Source organism: Gorilla gorilla, chromosome 2 (assembly GCF_029281585.2).
Source record: "Gorilla gorilla gorilla isolate KB3781 chromosome 2, NHGRI_mGorGor1-v2.1_pri, whole genome shotgun sequence".
In the NCBI taxonomy this organism is placed as follows: domain Eukaryota; kingdom Metazoa; phylum Chordata; class Mammalia; order Primates; family Hominidae; genus Gorilla; species Gorilla gorilla.
The window spans coordinates 122,526,470-122,550,321 of NC_086017.1; the positions used below are offsets into that span (position 1 = coordinate 122,526,470).

The 23,852-nt window shown below is 40.9% G+C and overlaps 1 protein-coding gene and 1 long non-coding RNA gene across 3 annotated transcripts in view; one reads left to right on the forward strand and one right to left on the reverse strand.

Moving 5' to 3' along the window:
- Positions 1-13,886: 13,886 nt before the first annotated feature.
- On the reverse strand, positions 13,887-16,444 carry LOC129532384 (uncharacterized). The gene is made up of 3 exons (XR_008678100.2): positions 16,101-16,444; positions 15,568-15,705; positions 13,887-14,825 (listed from the first exon to the last, which is right to left on the reverse strand). It is a non-coding gene; the product is annotated as an uncharacterized lncRNA (long non-coding RNA).
- A 73-nt stretch (positions 16,445-16,517) lies between these two features.
- The window catches only part of PLCXD2 (phosphatidylinositol specific phospholipase C X domain containing 2), a 52,225-nt gene continuing 44,890 nt past the window's right edge, over positions 16,518-23,852 (forward strand). For both annotated transcript variants that reach the window (XM_055381589.2, XM_055381590.2), the window contains exon 1: positions 16,518-17,284. In XM_055381589.2, coding sequence (XP_055237564.1) covers positions 17,122-17,284 — 163 coding nt within the window. In that variant the 5' untranslated portion in view covers positions 16,518-17,121. The remainder of the gene's footprint in view (positions 17,285-23,852) is intronic.

The following is a 23,852-nucleotide window of genomic DNA, read 5'->3' on the forward strand; positions in this document are numbered from 1 at the left end:
TGAGAAAAGCAGGAATTCATGAGTCCTTACCAGCAGTAAGTGATAGCTATATAGATACATAGATAGGTAGTCAGAGAGAGACAGAGAGAGAAAGGAGGGCTCTCGCCTATAGCAAAACTTCAAGAGCAGATTAAGAAATATGAAGGGAGTGCTAAAATTCAGAAGTTATCATTTTGTAATCAGCATAATAAAGATTGCATCAGGCTAGAATCATCAATGGATACTAAGCTGAGGAAATTTTGATGAAGATCAGGATATATGCATGGTCTCAAGTGCCTCCCTGTAAAATCTTATTGGTTACACAGGAGAAACAGAAACAGTAACTATGCAGTGGAGAAATTAGACAAGAACTTGACCAAGTGATCAAAATTAATATCATCAGTGAGAGAGACAGGGATGTTGTGCACCTCCAAATGTAATACTCTGGGAAGGATACAATATCACCTATGCAGTATTAGGGCAGAGAATAACCAAACTAAATCCAATCACAAAGTAGCATCAAATAAATACAAAATAAGATATATTCTATTGTGTCTCTGTTCATCAGGGATATTGGCCTGAAGTTCTCTTTTTTCATTGTGTCTCTGCCAGATTTTGGTATCAGTCTGATGCTGGCTTCAGAGAATGAGTTAGGGAAAAGCCCCTTCTCCTCAATTTTCTGGAATAGTTTCAGTAGGATCGTGTCAGTTCTTCTTTGTACATCTGGTAGAATTTGGCTGTGAATCCATCGGGTCCAGGGCTTCTTTTGCTTCGTAGGTTCTTTGTTACTAATTCAATTTCAGAAGTTGATATTAGTCTATTCAAGATTTCAATTGCTTCCTGATTTAATCTTGGGAGATTGTGTGTTTCCAGAAATTTATCCATTTCCTCTTTTCTAACTTCTGTGCATATAGTTGATCACAGCAGTCCCTGAGGATCTTTTGTATTTCTGTGGGATCAGTTGTAATATTGTTTCTGATTGTTCTTATTTGAATCTTCTCTTTCCTTTTCTTTGTTAATCTTGCTAGCAGTCTATCAATCTCTTATTTTATTTTTTTGAAGAACCTACTTTTTGTTTCATAGATCTTTTGCATCTCAACTTCATTAAGCTCTTCTCTAATTTTAATTATTTCTTTACTTCTGTTAGCTTTGGGGTTGCTTTTCTGTTCTTTTAGGTGCAGAATTAGACTGCTAATTTTTAGATGTTTCTAACTTCTTGATGAAAGCATGTAGGACTTTAAACTTTCCTCTTAACACTGCTTTGGCTGCATCCCAGAGATTTTGGTAACTTGTATACCTATTTTCATTAGTTTCAAGGAATTTTTTTGTTTTACCCAGTAGTTATTCAGGAGGAAGTTCTTTAATTTCCAAAAATATTAGCAAACCAAATCTAGCAGCACATCAAAAAGTTAACATACCATGATCAAGTAGGCTTTATTTCTGGGATGCAAGACTGGTTTAACATATTCATACCAATAAATAGGATTCACCACATAAACAGAATTAAAAGCAAGAGCCATATGATCATCTCAATAGATACAGGAAAACTTAAGATAAAATCCAACATTCTTTCATGAAAAAAATCCTCAACAGATTAGGCATCAAAGGAACATACATCAAAATAATAGGAGTTATACATGCCCAGCCCACAGCCAACATCATACTGAATAGGCAAAAGCTCAAGCCATTCCCCTTGAGAACTGAAACAAGACAAGTATATCCACTCTCACCACTCCTGTTATACATAGTGCTGGAAGTCCTAGCCAGAGCAATCACGCAAGAGAAAGAAACATAAGGCATCCCAATAGTAAAAGAAGTCAAACTATCTCTCTTCACTTATGGCATGATTCTGTATAGAAAATCCTAAAGACTCTGACAGAAGGCTCCTACAACTCACAAACTAGCATAATTTCAGGTCACAGAATCAATGTATAAATCAGTAGCATTTCTATGCACCAAAAACATCCAGGCTGTGAGTGAAATCAAGAACACAAACCCACTTACAATAGCTATGAAGAAAACGAAATACCTAGGAATACTGCTAACCAAGGAAGTGAACAATCTCTACAAGAAAAACTACAAAACACTGTTGAAAGAAATCAGAGATGACACAAATAAATGGAAAAACACGCCATGCTCATAGATTGGAATAATCGATATTTTTTAAATGGCCATACTAGCCAGAGAAATTTGCATATTCAATGCTATTTCTATCAAACTACCAAAGTTATTCTTCACAGAATTAGAAAAAAAACTATTCTAACATCTATATGGAAGCAAAAACAAGGCTGAATAGCCAAAGCAATCCAAAACAAAAAGAACAAAGCTGGAGGCATCACACTACCCAACTTCAAATTATACTATAAAGCTACAGTAACCAAAGCAGCTTGGTTCTGGTACAAAAACAGACATATAAACCAGTGCAACAGAATAGAAAATTCAGAAATAAGGCCATACATGTACAACTATCTGATCTTCAAGAAGGCTGATACAAACAAGCAATGGGGAAAGAACTCCTAATTCAATAAATGGTGCTGGGATAACTGGCTAGCCATATGCAGAAGACCAAAGATGGACTCCTATCTTTCACCATATAAAAAAATTAACTCAAAATGGATCAAATATTTAAATGTACCTTAAGCTATAAAATCCTAGAAGAAAATCTAGGAAATACTATTGACGACATTGGCCTTTCTACTAGTCCGTTCTCACACTGTTATAGAGACATACCTGAAACTGGGTAATTTATGGAGAAAAGAGATTTAATTGACTCAGAGTTCCACAGGCTGTATGGAGGAATGGCTGGGGAAGCCTCAGGAAACTTAACAATCATGGCAGAAGGGTGAAGGGGAACCAAGCATGTCTTCACATGGCGGCAGGAGTGACAGAGTGAAGGGGAAAGTGCTACACACTTTTAAAAAACAACAAGATCTCATGAGAACTCACTCACTGTCCTGGGAACAGGAAGTGGGACACCCACTTCCGTGATCCAGTCACCTCCCACCAAGCCCCTCTCCCAACACTGGAAATTACAATTCAACATGAGATTTAGATGGGGACACAGATCCAAACCATATCATTCCACTTGGGTCCTTCCCAAATATCATGTCCTTCTCACATTTCAAAATACAATCATGCCTTCCTAACAGTCCCCAAAAGTCTTAACTCGTTCCAATATTAAGTCAAAAGTCCAAGTCCAAAGTCTCATCTGAGACAAGGCAGGTCCCTTCTGCCTATGAGCCTGTAAAATAAAAAACAAGTTAGTTACTTCCAAGATACAATGAGGATACAGATGTTGGGTAAATGCTCCCATTCTGAAAGGGAGAAATTGGCCAAAACAAAGGGGCTACAAGCCCCATGCAAGTCTGAACACCAGCAGGGCCATTAAATCTTAAAACTCCAAAATAATCTCCTTTATGTCTCACATCCAGGTCACACTGATGCAAAGGGTGGGCTCCCAAGGCCTTGGAAAGCTCCGCCCCTGTGTTTCTGCTGGGTACAGTCCTCTTGGCTGCTTTCACAGGCCGTCATTGAGTGCCTGCAGTTTTTCTAGGTGCATGATGAGGTTGTCAGTGGATCTACCATTCTGGGGTCTGGAGAACAGTAGCCCTCTTCTCACAGCTCCACTAGGCAGTGCCCCAGTGGGGACTATGTATGGGGGTTCCAAGCTCACATTTCCCCTTTGCCTTACCCTAGTAGAGGTTCTTCATGAGGGCTCTGCCCTTGCAGCAGACTTCTACCTGGACATTCAGGCATTTTCATACATTCTTTGAAATCTAGGGAGAGGTTCTCAAACCTTAACTCTTGCCTTCTACGCACCTGCAGGTCCAAAACCACATGGAAGCTTCCAAGGCTTGGGCTTGCACCCTCTGAAGCAACAGCCTGAGCTGTAACTGAGCCCCTTTCAGGCACAGTTGGAGCTGGAGTGGCTGGGATGCAGGGCACCATGTCCCAAGGCTGCACAGAGCAGTGGATCCCTGGGCCTAGCCCAGGAAACCATTTTTCCCTCTTAGTCCTCCAGGCCTGTGATGAAACGGGCTGCTGTGAAGGTCTCTGAAATGCCTTGGAGGCATTTTCCCCATTGTCTTGGCTATTAACATTCAGCTCTTCTTTACTTATGCAAACTTCTGCAGCAGCCTCGAAAGTCCCCCCAGAAAATGGACTTTTCTTTTCTACCACATGGTTGGGCTACAAATTTTCCAACCTTTTATGCTGTGCTTCCTTTTTAAATATAAGTTCTAGTTTCAGGTTATTTCTTTGTTTATGCAAATGAGCATAGGCTTTAAGAAGTCACCAATTTACTTGCTTTGCACTTAGAAATTTCTTCTCCCAGATATTCTAAATCATCTCTCTTAAGGTCAAAGTTCCATAGTTTTCTACAGCAGAGGCAAAATGCCACCAGTCTCTTTGCTAAAGCATAACAAAAGTTACCTTTACTCCAGTTCCCAATAAGTTCCACATCTCCATCTGAGACAACCACAGCCCGGGCTTCACTGTCTATATCACTATCCACATTTTGGTCACAACCATTCAACAAGTCTCTAGGAAGTTCCAAACTTTCCCTCATCTTCCTGCCTTCTTCTGATCCCTGCAAACTGTTCCAACCTCTGCTCATTACCCAGTTCCGATGTTGTGTCCACACTTTCAGGTATCTTTACAGCAATGCCCCACTTCTCTGGCACCAATTTTCTGTATTAGTCCATTCTCACACTGCTATAGAGACATACCTGAGACTGGGTAATTTATGGAGAAAAGAGGTTTAACTGACTCGCAGTTCCACAGGCTATACAGGAAGCATGGCTTGGGAGACCTCAGAAAACTTACAAACATGGTGGAAGGGCAAAGGGGAAGTAAGCAGGAGAGAGAGAGAACAAAGGAGGAAGTCCTACACACTTCTAAACAAAAAAGTGAGTAGTACTTTTTTGCTACACACTTTTAAACAAATCTGTGAGATCTCGTGAGAACTCACTCACTATCACAAGAGCAGCAAGGGGGAAATCTGCCCCCATGATTCAATCACCTCCCACCAGGTCTCTCTCCCAACACTGGGAATTACAATTCAACATGAGACTTGGGTGAGGACACAAAGCCAAACTGTAACAGCCTTGGCAAAGAATTTTTGGTTAAGTCCCCAAAAGCAATTGTAACAAAAACAAAAGTAGACAAGTGAGACCTAATTAAACTAAAAAGTTTCTGCACAGCAAAAGAAACAATCAACAGAGTAAACAGACAACCTACAGAATAGGAGAAGCTATTTGCAAACTACGCAACAAACAAAGGCCTAATATCCAGAATTTAAAGGGAAGTTAAACAAATCAACAAGCAAAAAACAACTCCTTTTAAAAAAATGGACAAAGGACATGAACAGACATTTCTCAAAAGAAGAGATACAAGTGGCCAACAAACATGAAAAAATGTTCAACATCACTAATCATTAGAGAAACACAAATCAAAATCACAATGAGATACCATCTCCCACCAGCCAGAATAGCCATTATTAAAAAGTCAAAAAACAGATGTTGGCAAGGTTGTGAAGAAAAGAAATGCTTATGCACCTTTTTTTTTTTTTTTTGAGATGGAGTCTCGATCTGTTGCCCAGGCTGGAGTGCAGTAGTGCTATCTCTGCTCACTGCAAGCTCCGCCTCCCAGGTTCACGCCATTCTCCTGCCTCAGCCTTCCAAGTAGCTGAGACTACAGGTGCCTGCCACCACACGCCTGGAAAATTTTTTGTATTTTTAGTAGAGATGGGGTTTCACCATGTTAGCCAGGATGGTCTCGATCTCCTGACCTCGTGATCTTCCCACCTCAGTGTCCCAAAGTGCTGGGGTTACAGGCTTGAGTCACTGCGCCCAGCCGCTTATACACTTCTGGTGGGAATGTAAGTTAGTCACCGTGGAAAGCAGTCTGCAGATTTCTCAAAGAACTTAAAATAGTGCTTTACCATTCAACCTAGCAATCACATTACTGGGTGTATACCCAAAGGAAAATAAATTATACTACCAAAAAGACATGTGCAAATGTATGCTCATCACTGTGCCCTTCACAGTATCAAAAATATAGAATCAACCCAGTTGTCCATCATTTGTGGACTGGAAAAAAAAAATGTGGTACATATACACTGTGGAATACTATGCAGCCATTAAAACGAATGAAATCATGTCCTTTGCAGCAATGTGGATGTAGTTTGAGGCCAAAATCCTAAGTGAAGTAATGCAGGAACAGGAAAAAAAAATACCACGTGTTCTCACTTATAAGTGGGAGCTAAACATTTAGCACATCTGGACATAAATATGGAAACAACGGACAATGTGGACTACTAGAGCATAAAGGGAAGGAGGAAGGCATGGGTTGAAAAATAACCGATCAAGTGCCATGCTCACTACCTAAATGAAAAGATCTGTACCCCAAACCTCAGCATCACACAATATCCTCGTGCAACTTGTACATGTACCCCCGTATCTAAAATAAAAGTTGAAATTTTAAACAACAAAAAAAGTTCTATTAAAAAGGGAGAGAGGACTGTATTTTTAAAAAATGTCAATATAAAGAAAGGCTCTAAAAATATTCTAGATTAAAGGAGGCTAAAGAGACATGACAATTGATTGCAATACCTAACTCTAGATTGAATCCTGTACTAGAAGGGGGGAAATGATATAAAAGACATTTATTAGATCAAGTGACAAAATTAGAATATGGACAGATGACTAGATAAAAGTATTTATAACTCCGATATTGTTATGTAAGAGATATTTTTATTCTTAGGAAATACACAGTTATTATTTAGCAGTCAAAGGACCATGATATAAATAACTTTGCCTCAAAGGGTGTGTGTTCATGTGTGCATGTATATGTATATGCATACACTTATACATACATACATGCATGTATAGATATACATGTATATGCATACAGAGAGAGATGGAAGCAAATGACAAAGGGGGCAAATTGTTAAAGACAGATGAATCTAGGTAGATGGAATAAGTTGTGTGTGTGTGTGTGTATGTGTGTGTCTTTTAATATTTTTACTTTTGCAACTTTTTTTGAAGTTTGAAATTATTTCCAAGTAGAAAGTTTAAACAAAAAGTACTTGAGCAAGACCCTAATGAAAGATTCTTAATTTGACTCAAAACTACCCTGTTTTTCCAAGACTGCAGACTTTATACAGTATGACAAAATCCAAAATGCTGTTTCATTGGTGTGGGGGGCAGGATTCTTTCTCTTTTCTCTGAGCGTTGTTTAATCTGAAAGTTCAGAAAGAAAATAAGCAAGGATTCATCCCATAAGTTCGCTGTTTTTATATCATTTCTGGGTCTTATTCTGCCCTAGGTATTGTCTGGGATCCACCAAAACTTCAATCAATTTTCCTTTCTTAAGGAGATAATTGGAGCCCTTTGATTTTCCCAAAACTCCAGGGCAAACTTACCCTCTCACCGTTAAACCATTTCATATCAGAGAAAACTAAGCTGTGTTTCTCCAGACTTCACGCGAGAGAGAGACTTTCATTCCTCCGTCAAACCCTTGGGCAGTGTTTTTTGTTGCTACTTTAGTAGAAACTACAGAAACAATTCACGGTTTACAGCAGTCCCTGCAGCAAGATCCCACACATGTGGCAGAACTGGGCAGACTCCTGCTCAACATTCCTACTTGGGGCTCCCCACACAGGAGCCAGGGCAGGAAGAAGGCTCAGCAATCACTTCTACATAACCTCCTCCTACAGAACTTTTACCCATCACCCCAAATTTTGGGTACACAGCTTGACCAATATTTATTTGTTCAATAAATACTATTTGAAGATACTCTCTGTCCTATCTACTGAGATGAAATTTTTCGGTTTGCTATTGTTGCTTTAATGTTTATGTCAAAATGTGCAATGTCACTCCAAGATGAGGGAACGCGGGCTGTGAACTCTGTTGGACCCAAATGTCCTCAAAGGTGGAAAGCTGCCTTCACTCCTCAACACCCCCACTGTGAGGATGAGGCCAGACACAAAATAATATTCAATTCAGTATCGTGTGAATGAATGACAGGAAATGGCAAATGAGTGAGTAGGAGAAAGAAAAATGCCTTGTGGAACAGAGAATTTGCTAAAGGTGGTGATTGTCACTCAAGTATGGTGAGTTGAGCTTTTCTTTTGACTCACTTCACATCACAGACTAATATATCCACTTTAAATCAATGCTCTTCTTCTAATGGTTTTTATTGTGGCATGTCAGTCAGGCCAGGAGAGGTCAGGACCTAAATCTGGGCGGCTTGTCAGATGCCTTAGGCTGAATAGGCCACTGAGTCAGTTTCAAAGTTTAGCCCAGATTGGTAGAATCAGGCAGGCATCATAGGTGCAGAGGGGAAAAAAAAAAACAAACAGATCCAAGGAATCAGTGAAGACTCAAGTACGTAGACACAGAACACCAGTCTAGACAGGTGAGGAAACTTAGTCTAAAACTCTTGGAGCAAGAACATACCTCAGCAGGCTAAAGAGTCATAGGAGTTTGAGACCTGAGTCAGAGGCCTCTTGTCTTCTACTTCCTCTGTGTAAATTTATCAGGCTTTAATATTGTACATTCGGTACCAGAAGGGCAGGATGAGCCCTACAAGTGAAACTTTCTCCTGGTCAACTCAAGAGGAGAGAGTTAAGCTTAGGTGGGAAGCTTTCAGTTCTCTACTCTCTTTAAGGAGACAGTCATGTCTCTAACGGCTCATAATCTTGATTCTTCACCAGCGTTTGCTCCACGTTGCCTAAGGTTTGGGCAAATAGACACGATTTCAAGCTTTGGTTTCAAATCCACTCGTAGTCTTCTACTTTACTAAAGTTGGCTGGGCCATGAGCGAACAGAGCTTTCTTGTGCCTAATTGACTTCTTGGTGCCTTTCTTCCAGACCTAGCACTTTCACATTAGGGGTCACAAGTACCCAAGAATAAAGGCATGTGCCAGAAGGGACTCGAAGCCACAGGGCAAACATAGCACATCCAGAACATCAATTTTGTGTGTGTGTGCATGTGTGTGTGTGTGTGTGTGTGTGTGTGTGTGTAACAAAATGTGAATGAATTCACAAAAACAAACTATGCAGCTTGAAAGAAATGCCAGGATCAGTGCTTGTCATGCCTGCCATACGGGGCTCTGGGGAGTGTGCATTTACTCAGCTCCATGATTAGGGCACCTCTGGTGCAAGAGTTGAGAAGCTTTGCCCTCGGGCCGCACACACATCAATCCTACCACTGTGGAGGTGATGGAGGCACTAAAGGTGACTTCCAGCCAGGTCATTCATACTTCCCACTCTGAGAGCTTCATTATGTGTTTTCTGAGCCTGACTGCCTGAGCTAAGCGCATCTCATCCTGGGTGCTGAATGTGGGGAGAGGGTAGAGAAAATGTTGAGGTGTCCCCAGAGGCTAGAACATGTTACCAGTATAAAGGTACTCCCCAAAACACAATCTCAAGCTTTTGCTGGTAGCAGCATGATTTTAGAATATTAGGTCCATATTTATATAGAAGTTCTGTTAGTCCTGACTACAGCAAATGAAGTCAAAGATTTGAGTGAAGAAAGGTAATAAAAAAGTAAAGAAAGGCTTAACTGTGCAAAGATAAAAGGTATCTACAGCAGGCAGAGGGAAAAAAACAGAGTACGGTTGGAAAGACCGTGAAGTTCATGTAGTTCAATCAAGCATCAAGTGCTTCAATTCTATCGTGTTACTGTCTTATTGGTGCCAAGCTTGGCTTGGATGCTTCCAGTTATAGGAACTCACTTCCTCCTCTACTTCCTTATATTGCTTAACTCTGACTTCTAGAATATTCTCCTTTATACTTGGCTGAAACAGAAAGATGTGTGGCATAAATTTTACTTTCTCTTTTACTTCTGCTACTCAAAGGAAGAGGAAACTGTGGGTGCAGATGTTGCTAAGATAAACTACAACTTCCTCCATGACCAGTTTCTGCAGTTTAGGAAGGGCAGAGCCAAACACGTGGCTGAGTTGGGGAGTTAACTACAGACACTTAAGCAAATCAGAATCCTTTGAAACAAAATCATCAAAAGGCCAAGAAGCATTGTAAGGGCTTTTGACTACAACCTAACATTCAGAGAGAGTTGATCAGAGAGAGTTGTTGACAGACTAAAAATTCATTACTTTTATTTACATTGAAATTTATTTACTTTATTAAAAAATATTTTTGTTGGTCAAGGTTGTTTGTACAAACTTATAATTTTAATATTTAAAAACTTGGAAGAGAATGATAGTATTAGGTAATGATAATATTACTAATTTTTACTCCATGGATGAGGTGGCATCATGCTATTTCCAATTGATAGTGGCAACCCAAATTGCAGAGTCATGTTGTTAAAAGAATGCATTCCCAAGATTAGATTGGTTAAATGATAACAAATGCACAGAGGTCATTCTGTTGTGACTGAAGCTCAAGTGATTACTAATATACACATTAATACAACAATGTCTCCCAATAATAGACATAATTCTTATAATTCTAGGAACCTTAGGGTGGGGTGGTAGCCTGGAGAAAAAAAGGTAAGGGTGGTAGATCAACTGATTTTCCTGCTAGTTGAGATCAACTATCTCTGCCAAAATAGTCTTCCTAATTGCATAAAGTTATATGCAGCATGGATAAGAATTGTTTACTCTGCCATTCTACCTATTTTAACTTTTTTTAAAAAAAGAAATTTGTTGACATTTCAAAGCCTTCATCTCAAACATTTGAGACATAAAAATCCCCTGAGGAGAACATTTTAAAGACAGGAGGAAAAGATGCCATCCCCAGAGGATCTGATGCAGGAGGGTTGGCATTTGATCCAGAAATCTGTATATTGCATAAACTCCTAGTTGTTCCTGTTGCTGGTGATCTACAGACATTTTTAGGATAATTGACACTGACAGAACATATTATATGTGCCTGAAGTGAGCCTTGAATACCAGCAGGTGGCTCTATAACATCTTAAATCAGGGACTTTGCAGCTAACTAGCTAACTAGCTAACTAGCTAGAAAATAAAGGCTCTGAGGCCTTTATTTCCTCTCAATTACCTTTTCAGGGATTGGAGGTGGCGTGGGAAGGAGAAATGGAAGAGGATGCTGGAATGTGGTGTGGTAGACGGAAATGAATGGATATTAAAACGAATTTTACAATCATCACTTGTTAGTAGCCCTCTCAAAAGTATTATAGTAACGACTACTGTTAAAATAAATTTTCTGAAAGCATACCAGAAAAACTTAATGTCCAATAAACTTAAAAGGCACAGAGGCTCTTAGGGTCTTCCTGAACACCAAGCTTTCAAATCTGGGAGAAACAATCTTATGGCCAGCCATTGCTGCCATTCACTCTTGTCTCATTACAGAATCCCAGTTGTGGGCCATAAATACCAAGTGGGCATGAGATAATATAGACAATGCTACTTCCTGCTTAAGCTTCTGCTTCTCTTCTACCCAGTTTCTCAAGGACACACCACCTGGGTATAATCCGGGAATGGTCACAGTAAAAATGACAAAACAATGGTCTCTGGCTCTACCCCAATCAACAAAATAAGTAGATCCCAATCCTCTGTCTTCTGATGTCAGGAATGTGTAAGTTGTATCATGTGTCCACAAGTGTGTGCCTCAGTGTCTCCATTTCCTTGGAGGCTCCTGAAGATCCCCAGTTGCTGCAATGATGTCACTCTTCCTGGAGGTAATTGCTGCTGCTGTCGTCACGTCCCAGCACCACCTATGTTGGTTGCATCTCCTCATTCTCCTCTGATCCTTATCATACAGTCTTTGGGCTTGAGCTGGGTGAAGAAGGTTGGGAATGACTAGGAATAAACTCTACTGGTATGAGGCCATAAAGCAAAGCAGCTTCTACTCCATCCCATCTTTCGTTTACTTGGCTCCTCATTTCAGTCCCTTATTCCTTTTCCACCCACCCCACTACCCAGCCAGAAAAAAAAAAATTGTGTGTGACGCATCACTGTGGAACTCAAAGCATCATATAACCTCACTCCCCTCTAGGCAATATCCCTCGACCAAATACATGTCTGTGTTCTGATTCTGCTTGGGATCTGTTCCTTCCCCATCTCGTACACAGCCTGGGAAGTAAGACAGTCCTGAGGCTTAGCTCTGGGGACCAGGGACAGCCCTGGTCCCAATATCATTAAATCAATATGCTTCCTCCAAGGCTTTTTGGGTGCCTTTAATCAAGTAAAATCAGGCCGGCTTATCCTGCCAACTACACATGCCTGAATGGCAAGCTGTTTTGGTGCTTTATCTGGGATCCTCACTACTCATTTATCACGTGAATCCAAACAAAACAAACCACTTGTAAAGTACAGACATTTCAAACAATAAGGGAGTCTCCAAATAGAGGGCAAAGGCTATAGTCAGCTCTTCAGGAATCCAGCAGGGTCTTTACCATTACATGTCACCTATCATTATTGTAACCCTGGTAAAGGCTGTTTATGAACAAAGCATATTTAAAAGCTTGGAAATTTTTTTATGTTGACAAGAGAGGCCATTGCAGGTTTTTAAGAAGGGAAGCAAAATTATTCACATTGTATTTTGGAAGATAATTATGGCAGAATGGGGAATGGTTGGGGAAATAAGAGTGTAATGGAGAAAAAATTTCCAGAAAACAGATTTGCATATGTATTTACATAAAGAGATTGGTTGTATTCAATAAAAATGGATGAACAGTTTGATGAGGTGTTCAAGTAATAAAAAATAATTTAAGAGGTAGGGAAGCTACCCACTCAGGCCTTAGAATTACAGGTCCTTGGGGTGAGAAGTAGGGTTGGGGAGCCAAGCATCAGAGTTCAGAAAGGCCATGCATTTAGTCTCTATGTGCCAGGTCTTTGCATTTTTTTCTCACTTTTCATTGCTTAGATAATTGGTTTCAGTGATTTATCTGAAAGACTCTTTATTTCCCCCAAGCATTCTCCATTCTGCCATAGTTACCTTCCTAAAGTACAATGTGAATCATTTTACTCCCTTTCTCAACCTGCAATGGCCATTTTTGTCAATAGAAAAAAAAAGTGCAACTCTTTAATATGCGTTGGTCATAAACAGCCTTTACCAGGTTTACAATAACAGGTAACATGTAACGGGAAGCCCTTGACACAATGATCAAGAGACTTGGAGTCCCAGCTATGCAACTCACTAGCTATGAGATCTTGGACAGCGTTATGTAGCCACTAAGCCTCAGTATCCTTCGTAAAATGGGAACAGTAATAGTATCTAATTCATTGGGCTCATGTGAAGATTAAATGAGAGTAAATGAACAATATTTCCCACTTCTCTCATATGTCACTCTAGTATATTTTCTGTTTCTCACATCTATCATTCATTGTCATAGCTTTGCCTCTGTTTTCCCAGCTACATATGCCTCTCCCATGCCAAAACCCTCTACCCATTTTCCATGAGCAAAACTTTTCTCAGAATTCAAGACCTGGTTTGAATACCACATCCTCTAACAGTGCATCCCTTGGCTCTTCCTCCATCAAAATATATACCACTTTATTATCCTCCACTTGTGTGTCTCTGTTATCCCTTCATTCTCCCTGATATTACAATTTGTAATTCACATATTTGACTCTCTTTTCTACTGGATTATATATTATCTAAGGATCATTTCACTTTTCTTCCACTCCTAGAACCTACCAGAATGATTTACACACAAAAAAGCACTCCATTTGGTTGTAATTATTAATTAAAATTTACTTCAAAATTTCAGTCCTCCTGTAATTGAGTTCTCTTCTTTTGATGTCATAATATAGAATGTATAAAAATATTAACTATCCAAACTCTAAATATTAATTTTTACTTAAAAAACATTTTTCCCTATACTCCTATAGCATAGTAGAAAAATCCCACTGGTAATTTGGTTTCCATGGCATAATATGATAAAAAAAATTATCTTAGAGATTGTTAGCTGAGTTTTTTAAAGCAAATTTATTTTATGATTATAAAAGTTATGTAAAAACATTATAAAATCTTGGAAAAGAGAGAAAAAGCACTGCATATCCTACCTGTCAAACATGAGCCTGTTCTCTAAGGCCTTGCTACTCAAAGTGTAGTCTGGGCCAGGAGTATCTGCATCGGTTAGAAGCTTGTCGAATATTTGGACTATCAGGTCCATCTCAAATCGATTTAATCAGAATATGGTTGATTTACATAGTAATATCTGAAAAGCACTGCTCTAATACACTCCTTAGAGCTCAGCAGAGCATGACATTTACCAAGAGCTTTTACCAAGCATCTCCCTCCTTCCAATAAATACTGAGCACCTGCTATATGCCAAGTACTGTACCAGACACTGTGTTTTCATTTGCTAGATTTTTCCCAAGACTGACTCAGGAATATATGGAAAAAGTGTTGCCCTCCTTTTGAATTGTTTTCTTGGGCAAATCAAGTAACTGTAAATTTAAAAGCTGCCAATTTCAGAGAGGTGCAAATCATCTCATTCTGAAGTGGTTCTACTTCCTTTCAAGTTCTCACTTAGTAATGTTGCTAAGTCTCTAAAATTTGAGGCTTTTTTGCTTTTTTTTTTTTTTTTTTTGAGATGGAGTCTCACTCTGTCACCAAGCTGGAGTGCAGTGGCGGATCTCAGCTCACTGCAACCTCCACCACCCCGGGTTCAAGCGATTCTCCTGCCTCAGCCCCCTGAGTAGCTGGGGCTACAGGCATGCCCCACCACACCCAGCTAATTTTTGTATTTTTAGTAGTGACGGGGTTTCACCATGTTTGCCAGGATGGTCTTGATCTCTTGACCTCATGAGCCACCCTTCTCGGCCTCCCAAAGTTCTGGGATTACAGACGTGAGCCACTGCGCCCGGCCAAATTTGATGCCTTGTAAATATCACTCATTCCTTTCATTAACAGCTGAAAAATAAGGGGAAAAAAAGGCACTAAAATTAACATTTCACAGTAGAGACTAAAGAATACATTGTGTTTGCCTTATACCGCTTCCATAAAGTTTTATGTTTGGAAATTTTAGGCTGAAGGGAAGCCCTGAAAGCTGTCACTTCAAAAATAAATCTTAAGATATTACTTCACAGAGTGATTTTTCTAGGAGAGTGGGTGGGAGGAAAAAGCCCAAAAACATTGTTGATGCAAACAGGTAGGTGACATATTACCAATATCCTGTGGTGTACTTAAAAACAAAGAATACCACGTTTATACTCAAGTACCCTTTAAGCATTAGGAGATATATGAAAAATATTACACACTTTCTTAACATACAAGTGATAATCCTCCAGATCAAACCAAACAAACAAAACAGAAAAACTGGGACTATTATGCAGCAAAGCAGGTTTAAATGAATGTTAATAGCCCGGAAAAGGAAAGATTGATAAGATGTCAAAAGGGGCCACTATGCAGCAGGAGTTATGTGTATGGAAAGGTGGTTTGGGGCTCAGGAGATAAGGTGGGGCCACTTGGTGATTAAATGTTAGCAGACCTACAGATCTGTATATGAGCCTTCAGTCTTGTCTTAGCTCAGGCAACCGCCTTCTTTTCCCATAAGGTCCTCCTGAGTTACTGAGGACCCGCCTGACCTGGAGCCCTCCAGGACCCTACCATCAAGCCCTCTGGAACCCTACCATCAAGCCCTCCGGGTCCCTACCATCAAGTCCAGGGTGCTTTTCTTGATTTGTCTGTTTGCCACGATGTCCCTGTGATTTTCATGTGCAAAGTCCTCAGATCAGCAGAGACCTCGTAGTTTTCCGTCACGGAGAAGTACCATTTGAAGGAGTAGGGAACACTGCAGAAAGCAGGAAAATGGGTTTGTATGCCTACGAGCCTCCATACCAGCGAGACTCTTTCCAAAATGGGATTTCCAATAGTGCCACCACATTCAGCTCCCTGAATGCTTCCAGACTTTCATTTCATCTTCTAAAGGGAATTATGTCAGCAACCCTCCCTGCCTGGTGGGGGTACTGTGAAGAGCAAATGGGACAAGGAATTTGAAAGAAAGTTCCAAACAACAGGACAATACAAATATGTTTCATTATTGCCTCCTCTGTAAAATGGGAATAACTGCACAGAACTGCTGCGTAGTGATGTGTAGGTGAAGCTTAATTATGTAATGCCTGAAACACAAACCATCCTAGATGTTGTCATCCAAATATGAGATACAGCCCTTTCTGGGCCTCTTACCTATCATATTTCTGCTGCTTCTGTGGTTTACGGAAATTGTAACCCTTTCCGTGTGTGTATGGGTGTGTGTGCGCGCGTGTCTGAAAGAAGGAAGGAAGGAAACATTTGCGGTCGCGGTGAACATCTGAGTGCTGACTGTGTGAGGGGCTGGAGGAAAGAGGACCTATCTGAGGACCGACTGGCCGAAGCCTGCAAGTTTCCACAAATGCAGTCGCTGCCGCGGCGTCTGTCTACACACACACACACACACACAGACACACACACACACACACACACACACACACACAGGAAGGCAAGAGTAACGGAGGGAGGAGACTGGGGAGGAGGGAAGGCGTGGGAGCGGGACAGAGGGGCAGCCCGGAGGGCGCTGGCCAATCGGAGCGCGCTCCGCCAGCGGCCAATCACGGGCCGCCTAGCCCGGCAAATCTGCCCGGCAGTGCGGGGAGGGGCTGCTGGGAGTCCGGGTGCCGCCGGCTGCACTTCTGTGTGTCTTTCAGGAAGCCACAGGGCAGGGGGCGTCTGTGCAGAGAAGCGGGGGAGTGAGTAGCAGGCAGGCCCAGCTTGTGTACCAGCCCAGTGACATATATAGAAACATAAATCAGGCTAGAGCCGGCGCGCCGGGGCGCGCACCTGTGTATGGACCCGCAGGCATGTCTGTACACTGGGTGGGCACCTGTCTTGTGAGTGGCTCCGGGTGTGGCTGCTCCTCGGACTTTCAGTTTATGTAAGATTTATCTCTAGGGGCCTACCTTTCCCCATCTCCAGAGGGGAACATAAGAAGTTTAACGGAGCTGGGACTGAGCAGATTAAGGGAGTGGAGCGGAGGCTGGGCCGGAGAGAGTGGGGACTGCGAGTGCTAGTGGGTAAGGATCCATCTGTTTGCCCCGTCCCCCAGCCAGAAAGGCATTTTGGAAAGACTGGCGTGGCAAGCGTCGCCCTGAAACGTCCACAGAGCCCAAGAAGTGATGATCACTGAGTGAGTGGCACTGGGCTGAGACTGGCCAGTTTGTTAACAACAGGGATGCTAGCAGTTAAGAAGGCCAGGAGGAAACTCAGGATGGGGACCGTCTGCTCCCCCAACCCCAGCGGGACAAAGACATCATCGGAGGTCTGCAATGCCGACTGGATGGCCTCGCTCCCCCCTCACCTCCACAACCTCCCCCTTTCCAATCTGGCAATCCCAGGTATTCGTCTATTCCTACTTGTTCCCACTGTGTTTAATTCTGCCATTTTAGTGTTGTTAAGGGGTTGGGTTGCTTTTCTATTGTGCTGAGAAATTAATTGTCAGTGACCCCTTTTTATTTCCAAACCAAAAACTTAACACTGAAGCAGCTGCTTTAAAGAGATTGCAGTACACTGCATCGTTGGTAAAAGGACTCATGAAAACAGAAGCATCATTGTTTTTGTTTGTGGCTTTTTTGTTTGTTTGCTTATATTTGCTAGCCCCATTCTAAGAATATTATCCTTCTTACTGTTGTTATGTGTATGTGAGGTGTGCATTGACTTAAATCACTTGAAGGGGAAATCAAAGGCAATGAAATAAAAGTCACAAACAATTTAGATCTGGATCAAAATTAAAACTGAAAGATATTTTATTTCTCATTTATCTGACCTTGTGTATTGGAAAAACAAAAAATGGATAAGCATTAGAGAATAGGTTCAGAATCAGAACTGAGTATAAAGACACATTTTTGTTGTTAGAAAGCCAGAATAGAGAATGCAGACTCTCATCACAGGCAGTCATTAGGTGTGATGAGGTGGTGGTGTTTGAAGCTTTGTCTCTGTATGTATGTATGTATACAGGTGTCTGCCTGACTGATTTAGAACTGCAGCCTTGAAAAGCACTTCTGCTCCAGCCACTGTCTCTCTGCCAGAGGTTTTATGCCTTGACATCATTTGTTAAATGTGTCCTCTTCCTTCCACTCAGAAGGTGGTTATTGTATGGTTTCTAGGGAAGGATATTTGGACAGTGAGTTTGGCCTGGTGTGCTGAGCAAGTCCTACAAATGCCGATACTGGAAAGCACTCCTAGAAGCAGGGGATGGACTACTGCCAATCCTTTCTTTCACTCAGAGACATAACAATTGAAGTTCACCCACAGACTACCAGACAAACTCCCAAGTATTCCCTAGACCCGTCTGGGTTTTTTTTGAGGTTTGGTTGGTTTTTTTGTTTGTTTGTTTTTGGTGGCTGAAAATCTGACCTCATGCAACTCCCGATCTTTGCTTTCTGTGCATGAGGAAGAGCAGTGCTGGCTACAAATGCAGGCTTTTCTTTACTCACCTCCTCTTTTGGGTGTCTTCCAGGTTCATTGTCCTCATAGGCCGCGGTTGCTTTTGAGCAAGGAGAGGGCTGCGAAATTTCTTTGTGGTTATGATCATGTATGTTTTATCAGCCATTGACTACAGTTCCTTGGGAAATGCCAGATGGGCATGCTTCAAAACAGGTCTTTTCCATGTTTAACTGGCGCCTGTGGAGTTGTCACTGAAATGATGCATGGGCCACTTTTAACATTAGTCATTTGCCTTCAGGCCTTCTGATGGAATTATTTTGTTGAGTGATATGGCAGGTAATATGTGTTTGCAAACAGAATGGCATCTTAGGCAGGCCCTAAATGGCTGTGTCATTCAGGGCATGTCCGGGGTAGGTTGGGGCTTCCTCCTTCCTTGTTGTATTTTGGCTCAAACCATAACTCCAGCTCTGCTAGTGGGTTGGCTGTGTACTCTGACCCCGTGACTGTAGAAAGGAGTTGGGCATTTGTTCTGTGATCCATAGGATATCTCACAGTTACTAGAATTGCTTGGGTAGCGGGGGAGCAAATAGCTGGTGCCAGCTGCTGAAACTGGAAATTATATGATTAGCCACCATGGAGATCACGCGAATTCTTTCACCCTGCTATGTGAAGTCCGGTCCTGCTAAGGAAAAAGAAAAAAAAAATGGCTTTGACTCCTCAAAAGATGCTGAATTCACTGCTGTGAAATGCCATTTCCTCAGCAGTGGAAGGGACATTAAGTGTATGTATGTGTAGGCTCAAGACAGGAAAATTACATATTAAATGCTAGCCATTCATGGACTTCCCCCTACTAGTTCTCTTTCCTCTACCTGGAGCTTCATACTCACCAGATAAAGGCTAGCAGTCAAGTCAAGTTCTACCAGTCCTTGCTGAGAAATCCTGAAATATAGTAGGCATTTGGGAAATGGGGGCCATCATCGTCCCCCTACTTCCTCTTTAACTCTTCCCTCTTATCATCATCTGCATCATAATAGCTATTATGTACTGAGCACTCTCACGCAGGACCCATTGGCATACATTACCTCCAGTCCTCATAACTCCATGAAGTAGGTATTAACATCCTCACTTTAGAGTTAAGAAAATTATTGTTCAAAGAGGTTAAGTAATTTTCTCAAGATCACACAAATAGTAAGTGGTAGATGTTGTATTTAAGCCCCTGTGTAGCTGCAAAACCCAGGCACTGTCTCTGTGCCCCTTAGGGGTCCTTGGGAATGGCAGAGCAGTGGGTGTAATCTTTAACTGAAAGCCAGTTTCTTCAAACCATCCTCTGCAGTGAATGAAAGAATTTTTAAAAGCGAGTGGTATTTGTCTAAGTGATTATCACTTTGAATATATAGGTAGATACATACATATTATATGCACATATACTTGTGTACATATATACATATTATATATACATATGCCTGTTTAGAATTGAAACCCAGTAAGTTTTAAATTCAATTTTAGTGCTTCAACCTGTTGTGTGCATGCATGCTCACATGCCCAATCTGGGGCATCTATAGGACTGGGTCAGATCTATCAGGATGGTGATGAGGCGGGGGACATGGGAAAGGGCAGGGAAAAGGCAAGCCTTCTGGCAACAATAGCAGAAATGAGATGGAGTAAACTATGCCACGTTTGAGTGCACCTGCTGCCTTTGCCTAAGTCATGATGGGAGAGAACATGTGTGAATGTGCACCTCTCAACAGAGCCTTGATGTATTATTTTACTTCCGCAACTGTTAAGAACACCTGTTAATGGCCAATACCACCAAACATATTAAAATATCTTGGAGAAGAACCTCAAAATAATTCTCATTGCTAACTGTATAGAATCATTTGATGTCTGAAGGATAAAGGATCCAGACATCATAAAAGACAGATTTTTAAATTAAAGCTTTAAACTCTACAAACATTTTCACTGATTTTTGTAAAAGCATGATATTCTCTGTGGACAAATGGACTAATGGGAAGACATTTCTCTATAATGTATACTGCTTTTCAATGAATTTTTTCTCTGTACATTTTAATGCTATTTCATTTTTAAAAAACACTTTCTTTCTTATTAAAGGTAAACTACTTGGTTTATATTTTGGGAAGGTTCTATTGGGAAGAGCCTTGAACTTAAGGGTTGCAAAATTTATTGTTGATTCTTGCTGTGTCATATTGAAGAAGTATCTAAATTTCTCAGGACATAGTTTCTTTATTTGTAATTAAGATATTGGGTTAAATGAAATATAGAGTCCTTTCCAGATTAAAAATTATGTGATTAATTTGAGGGTTTTTTTTTTGTTTTATTTTGTTGCCTGTTCTTTGTCCAATGTAGAAAGAGTTGGAAGGAATGATTGGGTCATTTTAGGTCTAAAGCCTATTTATTTTATACCTCTTCAAAACAAGAAAATGTATAAACACGGTTTCACAATTGCCAGAATGAAGCAGGGTCTATTCACTTTAGCCTCTTAAAAGGGGCTGTAGATTACTTGATGTAAATGAACTTTTACCTCACCAGACCCTAAGTGCACTTTAAGAAACCTCCATAGAGATATTTATATATATATGTATATATGTACCTTCATCATACATAGTTTTTTTAAAAAGAACTAATTAGAATAAATTTTAAACCAGAGATATAAATAACATGTTACAGAAGCACACAGAATGGAAAGATTAATTCCACCTTCTGAGAATTAGGAACTACCTTGTTGAGAAAATAGCATTTGATCTAGAATTTGAGGAATGGTCAAGACTTCAAGGGATATGGGTTGAGGGTCAGGGTTGGGAAGGAGGCTTTCCAGGTGGAATGGGGGTATATGGGAGTAAATGGGGGTATATGAGGGAAATGGCTAGAGGACACCCTCTCTGGTCCCTCCATATCCCTGTTATAGTTTCTTTGTCATAGTACTTCTCAACACATTGTTATTTTTAAGTGTATGTTTTTCCCATGTGAACAACTTGCTGACAGAAAATATCTTATTTTCCTTTATAATCCTGAATCACAGTAGAAGGTAGCAGCGCAGTCATTGGTGACAGTTGAGTGAATAATTGAAAGTTTGGAAAGTATAGAGTAAGAATGCTAGAAACATGGTTTGCAGCCACCATCGTTTTTCATTGTGATCAGAGCTGAATAGATTGGTTAAGTTCAGCTTTCACAAATAGCCACATGAAACCATATGAAGATTTTCCAATCCATTTCTTGTTATTGCGCATAATATTCCTGAAGATTAGGCTTGATAAGGCTCATCACTGAGCCCCATTAGAAATGAAAATTTTGAGGCTGAAAATGGTCACAAGAGTCAGAAGCAGAGCCCTGGTGTAACTTCTTTTCTAGGAGCGATTCTTTCACCCAACATCCCTCCTGCCTTCCTTCTTCCCTTGTCAAATTAGAGCTTTTCATCTTTGCTGCCTGGCTGCTGCCTCTCCCAGTTCTCATTTCTTGTTCCCCTCTTTGCTTTCTTTCCACTGACCTGACCTGGTCCCCAGCCTTCCCTTGGCAGGGTCAACCCTTCCGCAGGTGCTCCTCACTGCTCTCCGATTCCCAGACGATTCTCTGTTCTCATGTTGCTAGTGATCATTCCCTTCTTTTCTTTTCTACCTTTCTGGAATCCTATCCTTTTCCTAGCAGTTTTGCCCTTGAGTACTTAGTGATTTCTATAGGTCTTCCTCCTGTGGCCCCACACCCTCTTCCCACATGTGTGACATGGAGACAAAATCCCTTAGTGGAGCAGGATGGAGTCATTACTCAGATCTTGCTTCTGAAAGTTGAACCAGATCTGGCATATCTAAAAGAGATTTGGAGACCACCCCAAAAGAGCACAAAATAAATTGTGTAACCAGAAGTTTTGGTTGGCTCTACTTTGAGGATAGTATGAACCATGAGTTGACACTAAAACAAATCCATTTTCCTACAGGATTTGAGGTTGTGGGAAACCAAGGACCAAGCTGAATCTACTAAGGCTGACTCAATCATGAAAAAAAAAAATCATACAAGACCAAAATTGTCTCTTAAATGAGGATCGTTTATTTTTGTTTTGTTTCGCTTTTTCCCCCCTCTGGGTGGCCATGGTGAAAAATAAAAATACGCTATGACTGTGGTGGTTCCATTAGTAGGTTTCACTCTTAAAAAGGCTCATCATTTCTCTAGCCGTCTCTCCTCCTGCAAATCACAAAAGCCACAAAGAATTCCAGAATCACACATGTCTATAAAAAGAAAGATCATGGATTGGTTAAGAGTATGAATACAACAGCCAGACTATCTGGATTTAAATACTGACTCTGCCCTTTACAAGCAGTGTGACTTTGGACAAATTACTTAACCTCTCTGTGCCTCAGTGTCCTTCTCTGTAACACAGGTAATCTATGCACCACCTCATTTTCTTAGTGTGAGAAATAAATTAATTCATATAGTATGCTTTCTGTCACAAAATAAGCACTATATAATAATAACAATTGTTATTATGTATCATTTAAAAAAAATCAATCAGGACGTTCATTTATTGAAAGCCTGTGCCTGGAATGGACAACAAAAAAGAGGTGTAAAATGCAGTTTATACCCTCAGGTAATTTACAATCTAGTTAAGGAGCTGACTGTCCAATTAAACTGTCTGACTCAGTGTTGTCTGTCTGATCAGATTAGGGTAACTTGAATGGTTACCCTGCAAAGGAGGCTTTAAAGTTAAGGGAAGGATACACGGAGGGTTGCCCAGGATGTGAGTGCCAAGGGTGTCTTAGATGCAATAGGGGGTGGCTGATCAAGACAGCCAGAAAACTTTCTTTAGTTATTTACTCTGTCCTGTACCATCCCGAATTCAGCTGTCAGACTTCGTCTTCCCCAGACATCCAGAGCCTTTGGGAAAAACTCAGCCCTCTGTGACAGAAACATGTTGTTAACTTTTTTCTGCTCTCCTCATTTCCTCATCACTTGCCCTCCTAACCCAGTCATTTTGTTCCTAGCTCGAGAGTGGGAATGTTACAAAATGCTTTCCTTTGAACAAATCCTTATACATGTTTCATAATTCCTTCCCCCAGCTATTGGAATAATAGCTTCATCATCCCTCCAAACACATACATCACCCACACATGCAACACACATGCACCACCCATTACCCAACACACACACATGCACAGATACTTAGCTATGACGTTAGCCTCAGCCTCAACCTCCACTGGGCCCAAATCTCAATACCTGCTATCGTTCACCAGTCATAAATGTCTTGCAAAACATGCCCACTGACACTTCAGACCCTTGGAGTGTGCTGTTTCCACCTGCAAGCTCCTCTCTCAGACATGTTTCTGAAGCTGAGGAGTTGGTTTCTAACACGTGATCTGACCTGACCTCCACTAGATTGACAGGTAGCTTCTACATCTCTCTCCTGCCTCTAGGAACTTAGGAGCACAGGCACACTAAAGGTAATGCTAGTGAAGTGCTTTAGCGTCCTGCAACTTTGCCTCTGGGAAAATCGCAAACCACTTTGCCAATGCTGAC